General features: G+C 45.2%; 1 protein-coding gene across 1 annotated transcript in view; it reads right to left on the bottom strand.

Moving 5' to 3' along the window:
- crls1 (cardiolipin synthase 1) overlaps window positions 1-11,255 on the bottom strand; it is a 60,086-nt gene extending 48,831 nt beyond the window's left edge. Inside the window, exons 1-2 of the mRNA XM_043696577.2 lie at window positions 10,817-11,255; window positions 4,343-4,480 (exon numbers count right to left, since the gene is read on the bottom strand). Coding sequence (XP_043552512.2) covers window positions 4,343-4,480; window positions 10,817-11,137 — 459 coding nt within the window. The 5' untranslated portion in view covers window positions 11,138-11,255. The remainder of the gene's footprint in view (window positions 1-4,342; window positions 4,481-10,816) is intronic.
- Window positions 11,256-12,683: the final 1,428 nt, after the last annotated feature.

The following is a 12,683-nucleotide window of genomic DNA, read 5'->3' as shown; positions in this document are numbered from 1 at the left end:
ATGTCGGCAGATGATGCGGTTTATGCGAAGGTTGGTAGGGTGGAAGGTGAGGACCGGGGGATTCTGTCCTTGTTACAGTTGGAGGTGTAGTACATTCATGTTGAACAAGCTTGGTGATTAAATAAAAATTACAGAATTACAAAATATGAATGCAAATGTGAATAATTAAAACTTCTACGGGGATGCAAATGGAAAGAAATTACAAAGACAAATGTGGGTTCATTACAGGCTATGAACAGGTTATTAATAATAAAGAAAAAGGAAATAATTAACATGTGTTGGTCTTCACAAAGGAAGACACATCAAATCTGTAATCTCACTTGACATTCTATGCCATTGCTGAATCCCCACTATCAACACCATTGACCAGAAACTAAACTGGAGCAACTATACAAATGCACAAATAAGTGGCCGGTCATCTCTTCCCAAAGCCTGTCCCACCTTTACAAGACACAAGTCAAAAGCCCCATGGCATTCTCTCCAATTGCCTGGACAAGAGAAGCTCCAAAGATTCTCAAGAGGATTGACACCACTGAGGAAAAGCAACCAATTTGATGGGCACCCTCACGACCAATGCATAGTGGCAGCAGTATGCACCATCTACAAGATGCACCAGGGCTCTACCAGCAGCACATTCCAAAATCATTAATCCTATCTTTTGGAAGAACAGGGGCAACAAATACAGAAGAACACCAACACCTGCAAACTCCCCTTCAAGGTACAGGTCATGCTGACTTGGAACTATATTGCTGTTCCCTCACTGATGCTGGATTGAAATCCTGGAACTCTGTCCCGAAAAACACCATAGGTATTTCTACACCCCAAGGATTGCAAGAATGCAGCTCACATCATCCTCCCCAGGGCAGTTACGAATGAGGTGTAAATGTACTCACATCCCAAGAATAAATAAGAGCTCCAAAGGAGTAGCAGTTATGAAGAACTAAAATAAATTAACCCTAGTGAAAAATTAACATTGGAGAAGTTAACTGAATTAAATCTAATTCCTGAGTGTTGAAAGAGCTAGCTGTAGTGATAGTAGATGCATTGGTGGTCATCTTTCAAATTCTAGGTTCTGGAATGTTGCCTGGAAAGCTGCAAATGTAATCCCAATTAAAGAAAGGAGGTAGGGATGAAATGCAAACTAAATGCAACATTTCCAAGTTTGCACACACAGACAACTGGTGGAAAGTTATGTCATCATGATGCTGCAAAGAGGTTTCAAGAACAGGTTACATTAGCAATAACATGGTAGATGGAATATTACATGGTTAATTGGGAGGTTATCCACTTTGATAAGAACTGAGATGCACAGTGCATTTTAAAATCATGAGAGATCAGGAAGTGTTGATGTCCAAAGGGAACTGGTGTTCCTGTTCATTAATTACAGAAAAATAACATGCAGGGGCAGCAGATAAATAGAAAGGCAAATGTATGTTGCCTTTATTGCAAAAAGGTTTGACTACAGGAGTAAAGATTTCTTGTTTTAATCACATAAAATTCAACTTATACATTGTCCAGTTTTGGCCCTCTTACCTAAGGATGGATACACTTCCTATAGAGTAAGTAGAGATTCACCAGACTAATTTCCATAGATGGCAGGGCAGTCCTATGAGATGACATTAAGGAGACTTGGCAAAAACAAAAACTTGGCCTGTATTTTCTACAATTCAGAAGAACATACCTATGGGGCAATGTTTTCATGCAGAGGGTGGTATGTGTATGGAATGAGCTGCCAAGAGTGTTTGTGGAGGCTGGTACAATTGCAACATTTAAGAGGCATCTGGATGGGTATATGAATAAGAAAGTTTAGAGGGATATGGGCCAAATGTTGGCAAATGGCACGAGATTAGGTTGGGATATCTGGTCACCCATGGACGAGTTGGACCGAAGGGTCTGTTTCTGTGCTGTACATCCCTATGACTCTATGACTCTAATTAATGTTCTCACTGAAGCATACAAAAATTTTTCAAGGACTAGATACATAAACTATTTAGGACAGAAGATGAGGAAGAGTTCCTTCACTCAGAGGGTACTGAATACTTAAATTTTCTAACCCAGAGGTCTGTGGAAGCTTAGTAATTGAGTTTGTTCAAGACAGAGTTTGATACATTTTGGAAGATTAATAACATCAAGGGATATAGTGGTAGTCTGGGAAAATGGCATGAGATAAATAATTATATATCATCTACAATAGTGGAGTAAAATCAAACCGAATGGTCCAATACTGCTATGTTTCTATGAATCAAATTCCTCTTTTCAGATGCAAAACTCTTTATGAAGATGAATTTTCTTCAGAATATCTAACATAGAACATAGAAGAATACAGCGCAGTACAGGCCCTTCGGCCCTCGATGTTGCGCCGATCCAAGCCCACCTAACCTACACTAGCCCACTATCCTCCATATGCCTATCCAATGCCCGCTTAAATGCCCATAATGAGGGAGAGTCCACCACTGCTATTGGCAGGGCAATGCATGAACTCATGACTCGCTGAGTAAAGAACCTACCCCTAACATCTGTCCTATACCTACCCCCCCTTAATTTAAAGCTATGCCCCCTTGTAATAGCTGACTCCATACGTGGAAAAAGATTCTCACTGTCAACCCTATCTAAACCCCTAATCATCTTATACACCTCTATCAAGTCACCCCTAAACCTTCTTTTCTCCAATGAAAACAACCCCAAGTGCCTCAGCCTTTCCTCATACGATCTTTCTACCATACCAGGCAACATCCTGGTAAACCTCCTCTGCACCCGTTCTAGTGCCTCCACATCCTTCCTATAGTATGGCGACCAAAACTGCACACAATACTCCAGATGTGGCCGCATTACTTTTCATAAGTTATTTTTGAAGTAATGTACAATGACTTAACTATTATGCCCATGATGATATTTCTATCAATAATGGCTTGACTAGATTTTGTCTTCAGCAACATAGAGACAGCACTTGCACTCAAGGTCAGCTGCTCACAAAGACCTCACAATCATCATGAAGTAACTTTCCCTCGCCTCAACATTAATTAAATCTGCATCAGCTTAACAGGACCACCAGCATCCAACAACTATGTGGGCAGTATGGTAGCGCAGTGGTTAGCACTGCCGCCTGACAGCGCGAGAGACCCAGGCTCGATCGCAGCTTAGAGCAACTGTATGTGAAGTTTGCACATTCTCCCAATGTTCCAGTTTCCTCCCACAGTCCAAAGACATGCAGGTTAGGCGGAATGACCATGGTAAATTACCCCTTGTGTCCAAGGATGTGTGGGCTAGGTGGATTAACTAATGGAAATACAGGGACAGGGTGGGTCTAGATGAGATGCTCTTTGCAGGGTCAGTGTGGGCTGGATGGGTTGAATGGCCTGTTTCCACATTGTAGGGATTCTATAAGCATGTCATGATACAAGCTAAGCAGCCAATCATTTTGATGTAGTCTCACAGACAACACACCAGGGAACAAAAAGCACAGATTACCCTTCACGTTTATAATTATTTTAGAGACAGCAATGAGACTTAGATTAGAAAATGAAATATTCAACTTTAAAAAAAGTTAAAATTGTATAGAATCTAAATTTCTATAGTATGTAGGGTAGCACAGCAGTTATCTTTCTTCCCATGTCTCTATGGGTTTCCTCCCACAGTTCAAAGATATGCAGGTTAGGTGGATTGGCCATGCTAAATTGTCCTATAGTATCCAGTTATGTGAAGGCTCGGTGCATACCCCCCCGCCCCGATTTTATCCCTGGAACTCTGCACTTACCATGCTCTTCAGAAGGTCAGTGCAGACTTAGTGGACCAAACAGTCTAACTGTACTGTAGACATTGTATGATTCAGCTATAATCAAGACACTGGATAAAGGTAAGATTTACTTTTTGATATCAGAGAACTTATTTATCACCAATAATGAATGATTAAACATTCCAGTGAGACCTCATTCAACATGGCAGACATTTTTTTTTACACCAAGATTACCAGCCAAAAAGCTGAAGTTCACGCAACCCTAGTGATTTCTCAAGCACCCTTTGTAAGATATGCAAGAATTCCTGACAACAATTTCCAGAATTGTGTTTAACAGGACAGGTGCAATCATTAGAAGTTGCAACTAGGTTTTATATTTATAGTAAAAGGCAACAGCTGACAAATTAATCATTGCGATCACAAAATCTACACAGCTGAAATAAAAAAAGCTTAAAGGATTTCATTCTCAACAGGTGTGGTGTAACATGCAACACAGAGGCATTTGCTTAAAAGCCAATTGTACACTTTATTAGCAAATGAGAGGTACATTCTTCTTAAACAGTGTAAGTTGGCAAAGGGTGTTCAATTATCATACAGCCAGTTACTCACCAGATCAGTAATTCCTGCCAGAATAAAAAGACCCAGAGCTAGATTGAATTCTTCTTCCACAATCAAATAGCCCAAGTATGGTGATAAGCCAATCCTTGCCACACATAGTAAATTTGGAATTGTCCATGGATTCTCATACTATAAAGAAAGATTGATAATGTATTATTTTTATATAAACATATTCCTGGTTACCAGTTAAGAAAGCCTCATTTTGTTTAGGGGGAAAGGGATGGATATAGTCATGTATCTTTCACATACTTCCACAATAAAATTTAATGATGTAACAAAAACTAGTATTTCACATTTTGCAATAGCATTATTAAACACTCCTACAAAACTGTCCTTTGTACCTTTTAGACAAGCTTCATAAAGACCTTTAATTGACCCCCTCAGTCTCAAAAGACAAGGTTTCAAGATAATAACTGCTCCAGGAATATGACACTGTCATTGCAGGAAGATGCTAATAGCCCTTACATTTATAACACTGACATTAAAACATCAGTGTGTACAGTCTACAGAAATTTCTTTCACATTTTTGCTTTCTCATATTCAATTAAGATTTCTGATTTCTAAACTGTATATGTTGAAACACCATCATTGTCGTATCCTTTCCAAAAGCAACACTACAACTCAAGAACTCTGTCTTCCTCCAATACTGATCTCTTGGACATCCCCAATGCATTAGAGGCTGTGGCATGAGATTGTCTAGGTTTTTAGCTCTCAACTTTGCTCCTTAAATCTCTGTAGCACCTTATTTAAGCTTCTTCTTAAAACATATCTGGTTACAGATTCATTCAGCACAAAAACAGACCCTTCAGTCCAATCAGTCCATGTTGAACATAATCCAAACTAAACTTGTCCCACCTGCCTGCTCCTGGCCCATACCCCTCCAAACCTTTCCTATTCATGTACTTATCCAAAATGTCTTTTAAACGTTGTAATTGTACCCATATCCGCCACTTCCTCTGGTAATTCATTCCACATACCAACCATCCTGAGTGTTACAAATGTGCCCCTCATGTCCTTTTTAAATCTCTCTTCTCTCTCCTTAAAAAATCTCTCTCCTGTCACCCCCTAATCTTGAAATCCCCCATCCTAGGGAAAAGACAACTTCCATTAACTCTATATATTCCACTCAATAAATTTATAAACTTCCATAAGGTCACTTCTCAACCTCCTACACCGCAGTGAAAAACGTCCCAGCCTTTCTTTATAACTCAAACCTTCCATACGCGCAACATCCTGGTAAATCTCTTCTGAACCCTCTCCAGCTTAATAATATCCTTCCTATAATTGGGCGTCTTCACCAAACTTCTGGTCACCTGTCTTGATAATTCACTACCTTCTGCTGCTCAATGTCCAATTTTGTCTGATTATGCTTCTATGAAGCCTTTTCCCACATTAAAGGTGAACATAAATGAACATAATTATATCACTGAAGTTTTTCTTCAGTGATAGCCAGTAAACCAGACAAACATCTGGTCAAATAATATGACCAGAGCCTTCCAACATTCAGATGCAGAAATTCAAAAGGACTGCTATCTCTGTCAAAAGTGCACTTATTTTCTCAATGGAAAAACTCAGCTCTCAGAAAATCTTTAGTTTGTTTTTCCAAATGAAGTCAAACCTAGCCGGAAGATGAATTTGAAATATTTCAGTCAACGGTTCCATTATGTGTCTCCATATGATCTTCCTTTACTTCAAAAGCAGCAAACACCAGACGTTACATCCGGTTTTAAATGTCAACCAAGTTCATATTAACCAAGTGGTTATGGTACAGGGCCAGCAACCCAAAGGTAGCTCAATGTCTCACCATCTAATGTAATGGTCTCAATTTATGTGATAAATGTAGCATCTTGCATTATTGAAACTCAACAGGGTGAAAAATGAGACTGTGATTATGAGACAATCAGTATGTTACAGAATAAGAGTGTATATTTCTGAGCCAGAAGGCCTGGGCTCAAGACCCAGGGGCTCCAGAATTGTGTAATAACATCTCTGAACAGACTGACTAGCAGATATCTATGTTTGAGAATGAGTATGTAAGAGTATGATTGAGTGTATGAATACATGTAAAAGCTAGGGTGCATTTGCACAACAGAGGGGTGTACACGTGTGCTCGATCAAGGGAGGAGGAAGATGTGTGTCCCTTGTCGAGGGGAAATGGATAAAGAGTTTTCAAGAGACAATGTTTTTCTAAATATATGAATTAGAAGCAAGAGGCGGCCACTCAGCTTCACAAGTCTTCAATAAAATCATGGCTGACCTAATTATTCAAGATGAACTCCACCTTTCCACCTAATCCTGATAATCTTTCACCTCACTTCCTTACCAAGGAACCAGCTAATTGTCTATAGAATACTCAGATTGAGTTTCGAACAGCTTTGAACATGACAATTTCGAAGACTCTTAGCACAAAGAAAATAATTCTCACCTCTGCCACAAATCAGCCACCCCTTATTTTTAAAATGATGACCCCAAATTCTAAGATCTCCCAAAAGGGGAAACATGCTCCCCACATCCATTACTGTTACGTGAAAAAGTGAGCAATTGAGATTGCATATGAATGCGAGAATAAGGATGTTTGTGGCCATGTTTGTGAGAAAGTGCTTTTTTTTGGAGCAGAGGAGGTTTAAGGGGGAAACCTGATAGAAGTGTATGAGATTGAGGGGCATGAACAGAGTGAAAAGCAGCTGTTCCCCTGAGTCAGAAGGTCAATAACAAGGGGGTGTAATTTTAAGTAGTAAGGCAGGAGGTTAAGAGAGGATTTGAGGAAATTTTTATATTCATCCAGAGGATGGTGGAAATCGGAAATGAACCGATTGGGAGTGTAGTTGAGATGGGTAACCTCACAACCTTTAAAAAGTACATGGATAAGCATTTAGTATATCATAACATTCAAGGCTATGGGCCTGATGCTGGAGGTGGGACCAGTGGGGACATGAGGTAGCTTTGGAAAATAAGGTAAAGGGAAATCCAAAGAGATCCCACAATTATACGAAGGGCAAAAGACTAACTAGGGCCCCTTAAAGATCAGCAAGATCATCTGTGGCTGAGATCCGAAATAAATATTTCTCATCAGTATTTACCATTAAAAAAGACAGAAACTCAGGAGCTCGAAGCTGTAAATAGTGATGCCCTGAAAAAAAAAGTCCACATTACAGACAAGGAGTTGCTGGAGGTCTTAAAATACATAAAGGTAGATAAAGCTCCAGGACTTAATCAAGTGTATCCCACAACATTACAGGAAGCTTGGAAGAAATTGCAGGGCCCCTGGTGAAGATTTTTTATCATCAACAGCCATAGGTGAGGTGACAGAAGATTGGAGGGTGGCTAAGTTTGCGCCATTATTTAAGACAGGCTGCAATGGAATGCCAGGGAACTACAGACAGGTGAGCCTAATGTCAGTGGTAAGTTGTTGGAGGGGATTCTGACATTCTGACAGGATATTCATGCATTTGGAAATGCAAGGACTGACTAGGGATGGTCTGCATGACTTTATGGAAATTGTATCTCAACTTTGGTTGAGTGTTTTGAAACGGAGACCAAGGCAATAGATGAGGGCAGTGCAGTAGACATCATCTACATATACTTTCGCAAAGATCTTCAACAAGGTATCGCATGGTAGACTGGTTAATGAGGTTAGATCACATGGGAACCAAAACTTAGCTCGACAGTAGGGGAGAGAAGGTGGTAGTAGAGGGTTGTTGTTCAGACTGAAGGCTTATAACCAGCAAGGATTGTTACAGGATCCACTGTGGTTTGTCATTGAGATAAATGATTTGTTGAGAATATAGGAGACATCATTAGTAAGTTTGTAGATGATGGAAAAATTGATGATATAGTGAACAGTTAAGAAGGTTATCCAAGAGTACAATGGTTTCTTGATCAACTAGGACAGTGGGCTGAGGAATGGCAGATGGAATTTAATGCAGATAAATGTGAATTGTTGCATTTTGGCAAGACAAACCAGATATGAACTTAGACAATTAATGGTAGGGCCTTGGGGAGTATTGTCGGGTACACAGTTCTTTGAAAGTGGGATCTCAAGTAGATAGGTTGGTCAAGGAGGCATTTGGCACGCTTGCTTCCAACAGTCAGTGTTGCTGGTTAGAATTGAGTCAAGGTACCTTAATTCAATAAACTAATGACCCTTGCTTTTTGAATAGACCGCATCTGTCGATTCTTTTGACCGATCTCGAACCAAGAGGCCCATCTTGAGGGGTCTTAGGTCTTCACATATAGTACAGGCTTTGGGACATAATGTTACAGCTGTACAAGAAATTGGTGAGACCACATTTGGAGTACTACATACAATTCTGGTCATCCTACAATAGGAAGAAGTTATTAAACTGGAAAGGGTGCAAAAAAGATTTACAAAGGTGTTACTTAGACTGGAAGGTTTGAGTTATAAACAGAGGCTGGTTCAGCTGGGACTTTTTTTTCCTGGAGTATAGGATGCTGAGGGGTGACCTTATAGAGATTTATAAAATCAAGAGGAGCATAAATAAGGTGGATAACCAAGGTCTTCTCCCCAAAGGTAGGAGTCCAAAACTGGAGGGTATAGGTTTAAGGCGAGAGGGGAAAGATTTAACAGGGACAGGAGGACAACTTTTTCACATAGACAGTGGTGTGTATATGGAACAAGCTGCCAGAGGAAGCGGTAGAGGCAAGTACAATTACAACATTTAAAGTAAGTTTGGACAGGTACTTGGATAACAAAGGTTTAAAGAGACCTGGTCAAATGAGTCTAGCTTAGTTTAGGAAACCTTGCTGGCATGGACGAGTTGGGCAGAAGGGCCTATTTCTATGTTACATAGCTCTGTGACACTAGCGTAGATTTAGTTGAGCTTTGGTGGTACAGACTTGATGGACTGAAGAGTCTCTTCCGTGCTGTAGTGTTCTTTGATTCAATGAGTGAGTATGTGCCTAACAGAGAGTAAGGGCTGAGTTTATATAAGTGCACGTGAGAGTGAAAGTAAGGACGTGTTTGAGTTTGTTAGGAGTGTAAGAATGAAGACATTTCTGTTTCAGTTTGTGTGCATCTGTGAAAGAAAAAAGATGCGTGTGTAATTTATGTTTGACAGTGAGGTTGTATATGTGATAGTAATCGAATATTTGATTGATTGTACAAGTGTGAGTACTTGTTTGGTTGATAATTGTGTATGACAACAGGTGAAAGAGAGAATTTGTGAGATTGACTGTGTCTGAATATGAAAGACTAAGCACGTGTATGAGAGAATGCATGAAATAGTTTATGTATGAGCAAGTGAGAGAGTAGGTACGAGTGCAAATGAGCTTTGTATGAAAACGTCAGTGAGTGAGGACTTGTATGATTTGAGTTTGTGTATGAATGTGAGAGAGGATGTGTATGCAAAAACGTAAAGTTACCAAAGTTCTAACAGACCATAGGGCTGCTCTTGCATCAGAGAAAAAGAGACACATGGTGGTGTTATGCAAGGAGAGAGGTGTGGAGGAGAATCCTTCAACTGATCCAGGAATTAATCCCAGTATTGGCATGACTCTGCTTTGCAAACCAGCTGTTAAGGCAATAGACTGAATGGAATTCGAGAGAGAAAGAGAAATGATGTGTGCGACTGAATTTGTGTACAAGTCCACAAAGGTGAGAGTGAGTGAGTGAGTGAGTGAGTGAGTGAAAACGTGTGAAAGAGTTTTTGTCTGCTTCCTTGTGAGAAAGTGTGAGAGATTGAGTTTATGTACAAGTCCACATGAGAGAGTGAGGTTGGTTGAGCATGTGTATATGAGGGAGTAAGAATAAAGTGTTGAGGAGAAGAAAGATGTGCATAAGTTTGTGTAGAAGTGTGTGTGTGAGAGTGAGAGAGAGACAAAGAGAGAGAGAGACAGTAAAGGATGGTTGAGTTTGGGTGTGAGAGAGGAAGAAATGAGAAGGAATGTGAATGAGAGAGAGAGCAGGACAGCAGCATGATTGAACGCTGGTGTGCAACAGCAAGGCCAGTAGTGTGACTGAAATGTGTAAGTGCCTGCATGTATAAGAGCAATGACATCAGAGTGATTGAATTTGTCTTTGAACTCCAGTGTGTATAACAGTAAGGACAACACGACTGAATTTGCATTAAGTGTCTGTGTGTGTAACAACAACAGCATGACTGAAAGTGTGCATAACAACAAGGATAAAAATGTGAGTGAATTTATGTTTGAGTTCTTATGTAAGAGCAAAGACAACAGTGAGAGAGATTGAATTATTGTAAGGTTAAAGACAGAGTGATTGAGTTTGTGTGGATGCATGAAGGTAGGAATAAGTGAGTGGGAGGTGAAGTGTAGTTGAGTTTATGCCTGAGGGAGTGAATGTGATGTACAGGGTGGTGTTAATGGCCGAGCCTGAATGAACATGGGGGAAGGGGGTAATGTAAAGGCAGACAATGTCAGTGAGTGAGTCTCTCTCTCTCTGGGATCACTGAGCCCCAGCCCTGAGGACCCACACTCCCTCCTTACCAGCTCCGGACACGCCGCCCTCTCCTCACCGGCCCCCGAGGACGGATCCGCGGCCTCCCTTTTAGCCGCCGGCCTTGCGGCTCCATAGCGGCGGCTGCAGACGAGCCCGGGGCTCGGTACGGCCTCCCTCCGCCGGACTCGGGCTGGAGGCCACCAGGCGAGGCCGAGGCCCAGGCACCTCCTCCCGGGCCCGGGGTAAGGGAAGGAAAGCGACGGCGGCCGCCGCCGCGGGGCCCACCCGAGAGGCCCCAGCCCCGCCTGCAGTCTCAGCGCCGCCGCCGCCCGCCTGCCGATCGCCCAGCGGCTTCTCCACAGGAACATGGCCCCGGGGGTCACTGCGAACGGCCCCGGCCTCTGCCCTGTGCCCCCCTCCGCAGGTAGGCCTGAGGAGCCATCTCTTGGTGGCGGACTCTCGAGCCGATACCGACAACAACAACAACTGCGGCTTAAAGGGGCAGGCCGCCACGTGCTGTTAGCCGGCCATAAACCAACCTCTTAAAGTCACCGGTGTACTGGCAGCAGGCGGCCACCAGGGTGAGCTTTGGGGAGGGGAGGTGGCATGGGGGGGAGGGGAGGTGGCATGGGGGGGGGGGGAGGGGAGGTGGCATGGGGAGGGGAGGTGGCATGGGGGGGGGGGGAGGGGAGGTGGCATGGGGGGGGGGGAGGGGAGGTGGCATGGGGGGGGGGGTGGCATGGGGGGGGGTGGCATGGGGGGGGGAGGGGAGGTGGCATGGGGGGGGGGGGTGGCATGGGGGGGGGGGTGGCATGGGGGGGGGAGGGGAGGTGGCATGGGGGGGGTGGCATGGGGGGGGGTGGCATGGGGGGGGTGGCATGGGGGGGGGTTTGGCATGGGGGGGAGGTGGCATGGGGGGGGAGGTGGCATGGGGGGGGAGGTGGCATGGGGGGAGGTGGCATGGGGGGGAGGTGGCATGGGGGGGAGGGGAGGTGGCATGGGGGGGAGGGGAGGTGGCATGGGGGGCGAGGGGAGGTGTCATGGGGGGAGGGGAGGTGGCATGAGGGGGAGGGGAGGTGGCATGGGGGGAGGTGGCATGGGGGGGGAGGTGGCATGGGGGGAAGGGGAAGTGGCATGGGGGGGGAAGGGGAAGTGGCATGGGGGGGAAGGGGAAGTGGCATGGGGGGGAGGAGGGGAGGTGGCATGGGGGGGAGGAGGGGAGGTGGCATGGGGGAGAGGAGGGGAGGTGGCATGGGGGGGAGGAGGGGAGGTGGCATGGGGGGGAGGAGGGGAGGTGGCATGGGGGGGGAGGAGGGGAGGTGGCATGGGGGGGGAGGTGGCATGGGGGGGGAGGTGGCATGGGGGGGGAGGTGGCATGGGGGGGAGGTGGCATGGGGGGGAGGGGAGGTGGCATGGGGGGCAAGGGGAGGTGGCATGGGGGGCAAGGGGAGGTGGCATGGGGGGCAAAGGGAGGTGGCATGGGGGGGCAAAGGGAGGTGGCATGGGGGGAGGGGAGGTGGCATGAGGGGGAGGGGAGGTGGCATGGGGGGGAAGAGGAGGTGGCATGGGGGGGGAAGAGGAGGTGGCATGGGGGGGAAGAGGAGGTGGCATGGGGGGGAGGAGGGGAGGTGGCATGGGGGGGAGGAGGGGAGGTGGCATGGGGGGGAGGAGGGGAGGTGGCATGGGGGGAGGAGGGGAGGTGGCATGGGGGGGAGGAGGCATGGGGGGGAGGGGAGGGGAGGTGGCATGGGGGGGAGGGGAGGAGAGGTGGCATGGGGGGGAGGGGAGGGGAGGTGGCATGGGGGGAGGGGAGGGGAGGTGGCATGGGGGAGGGGAGGGGAGGTGGCATGGGGGGGAGGGGGGGGAGGGGAGGGGAGGTGGCATGGGGGGAGGGGAGGGGAGATGGCATGGGGG

Source organism: Chiloscyllium plagiosum, unplaced genomic scaffold, assembly GCF_037043375.1.
Source record: "Chiloscyllium plagiosum isolate Xiang-an unplaced genomic scaffold, Cpla_swu_hap1 HiC_scaffold_10, whole genome shotgun sequence".
NCBI classification, from domain to species: domain Eukaryota; kingdom Metazoa; phylum Chordata; class Chondrichthyes; order Orectolobiformes; family Hemiscylliidae; genus Chiloscyllium; species Chiloscyllium plagiosum.
This window is presented reverse-complemented; position numbering and strand designations above follow the sequence as displayed.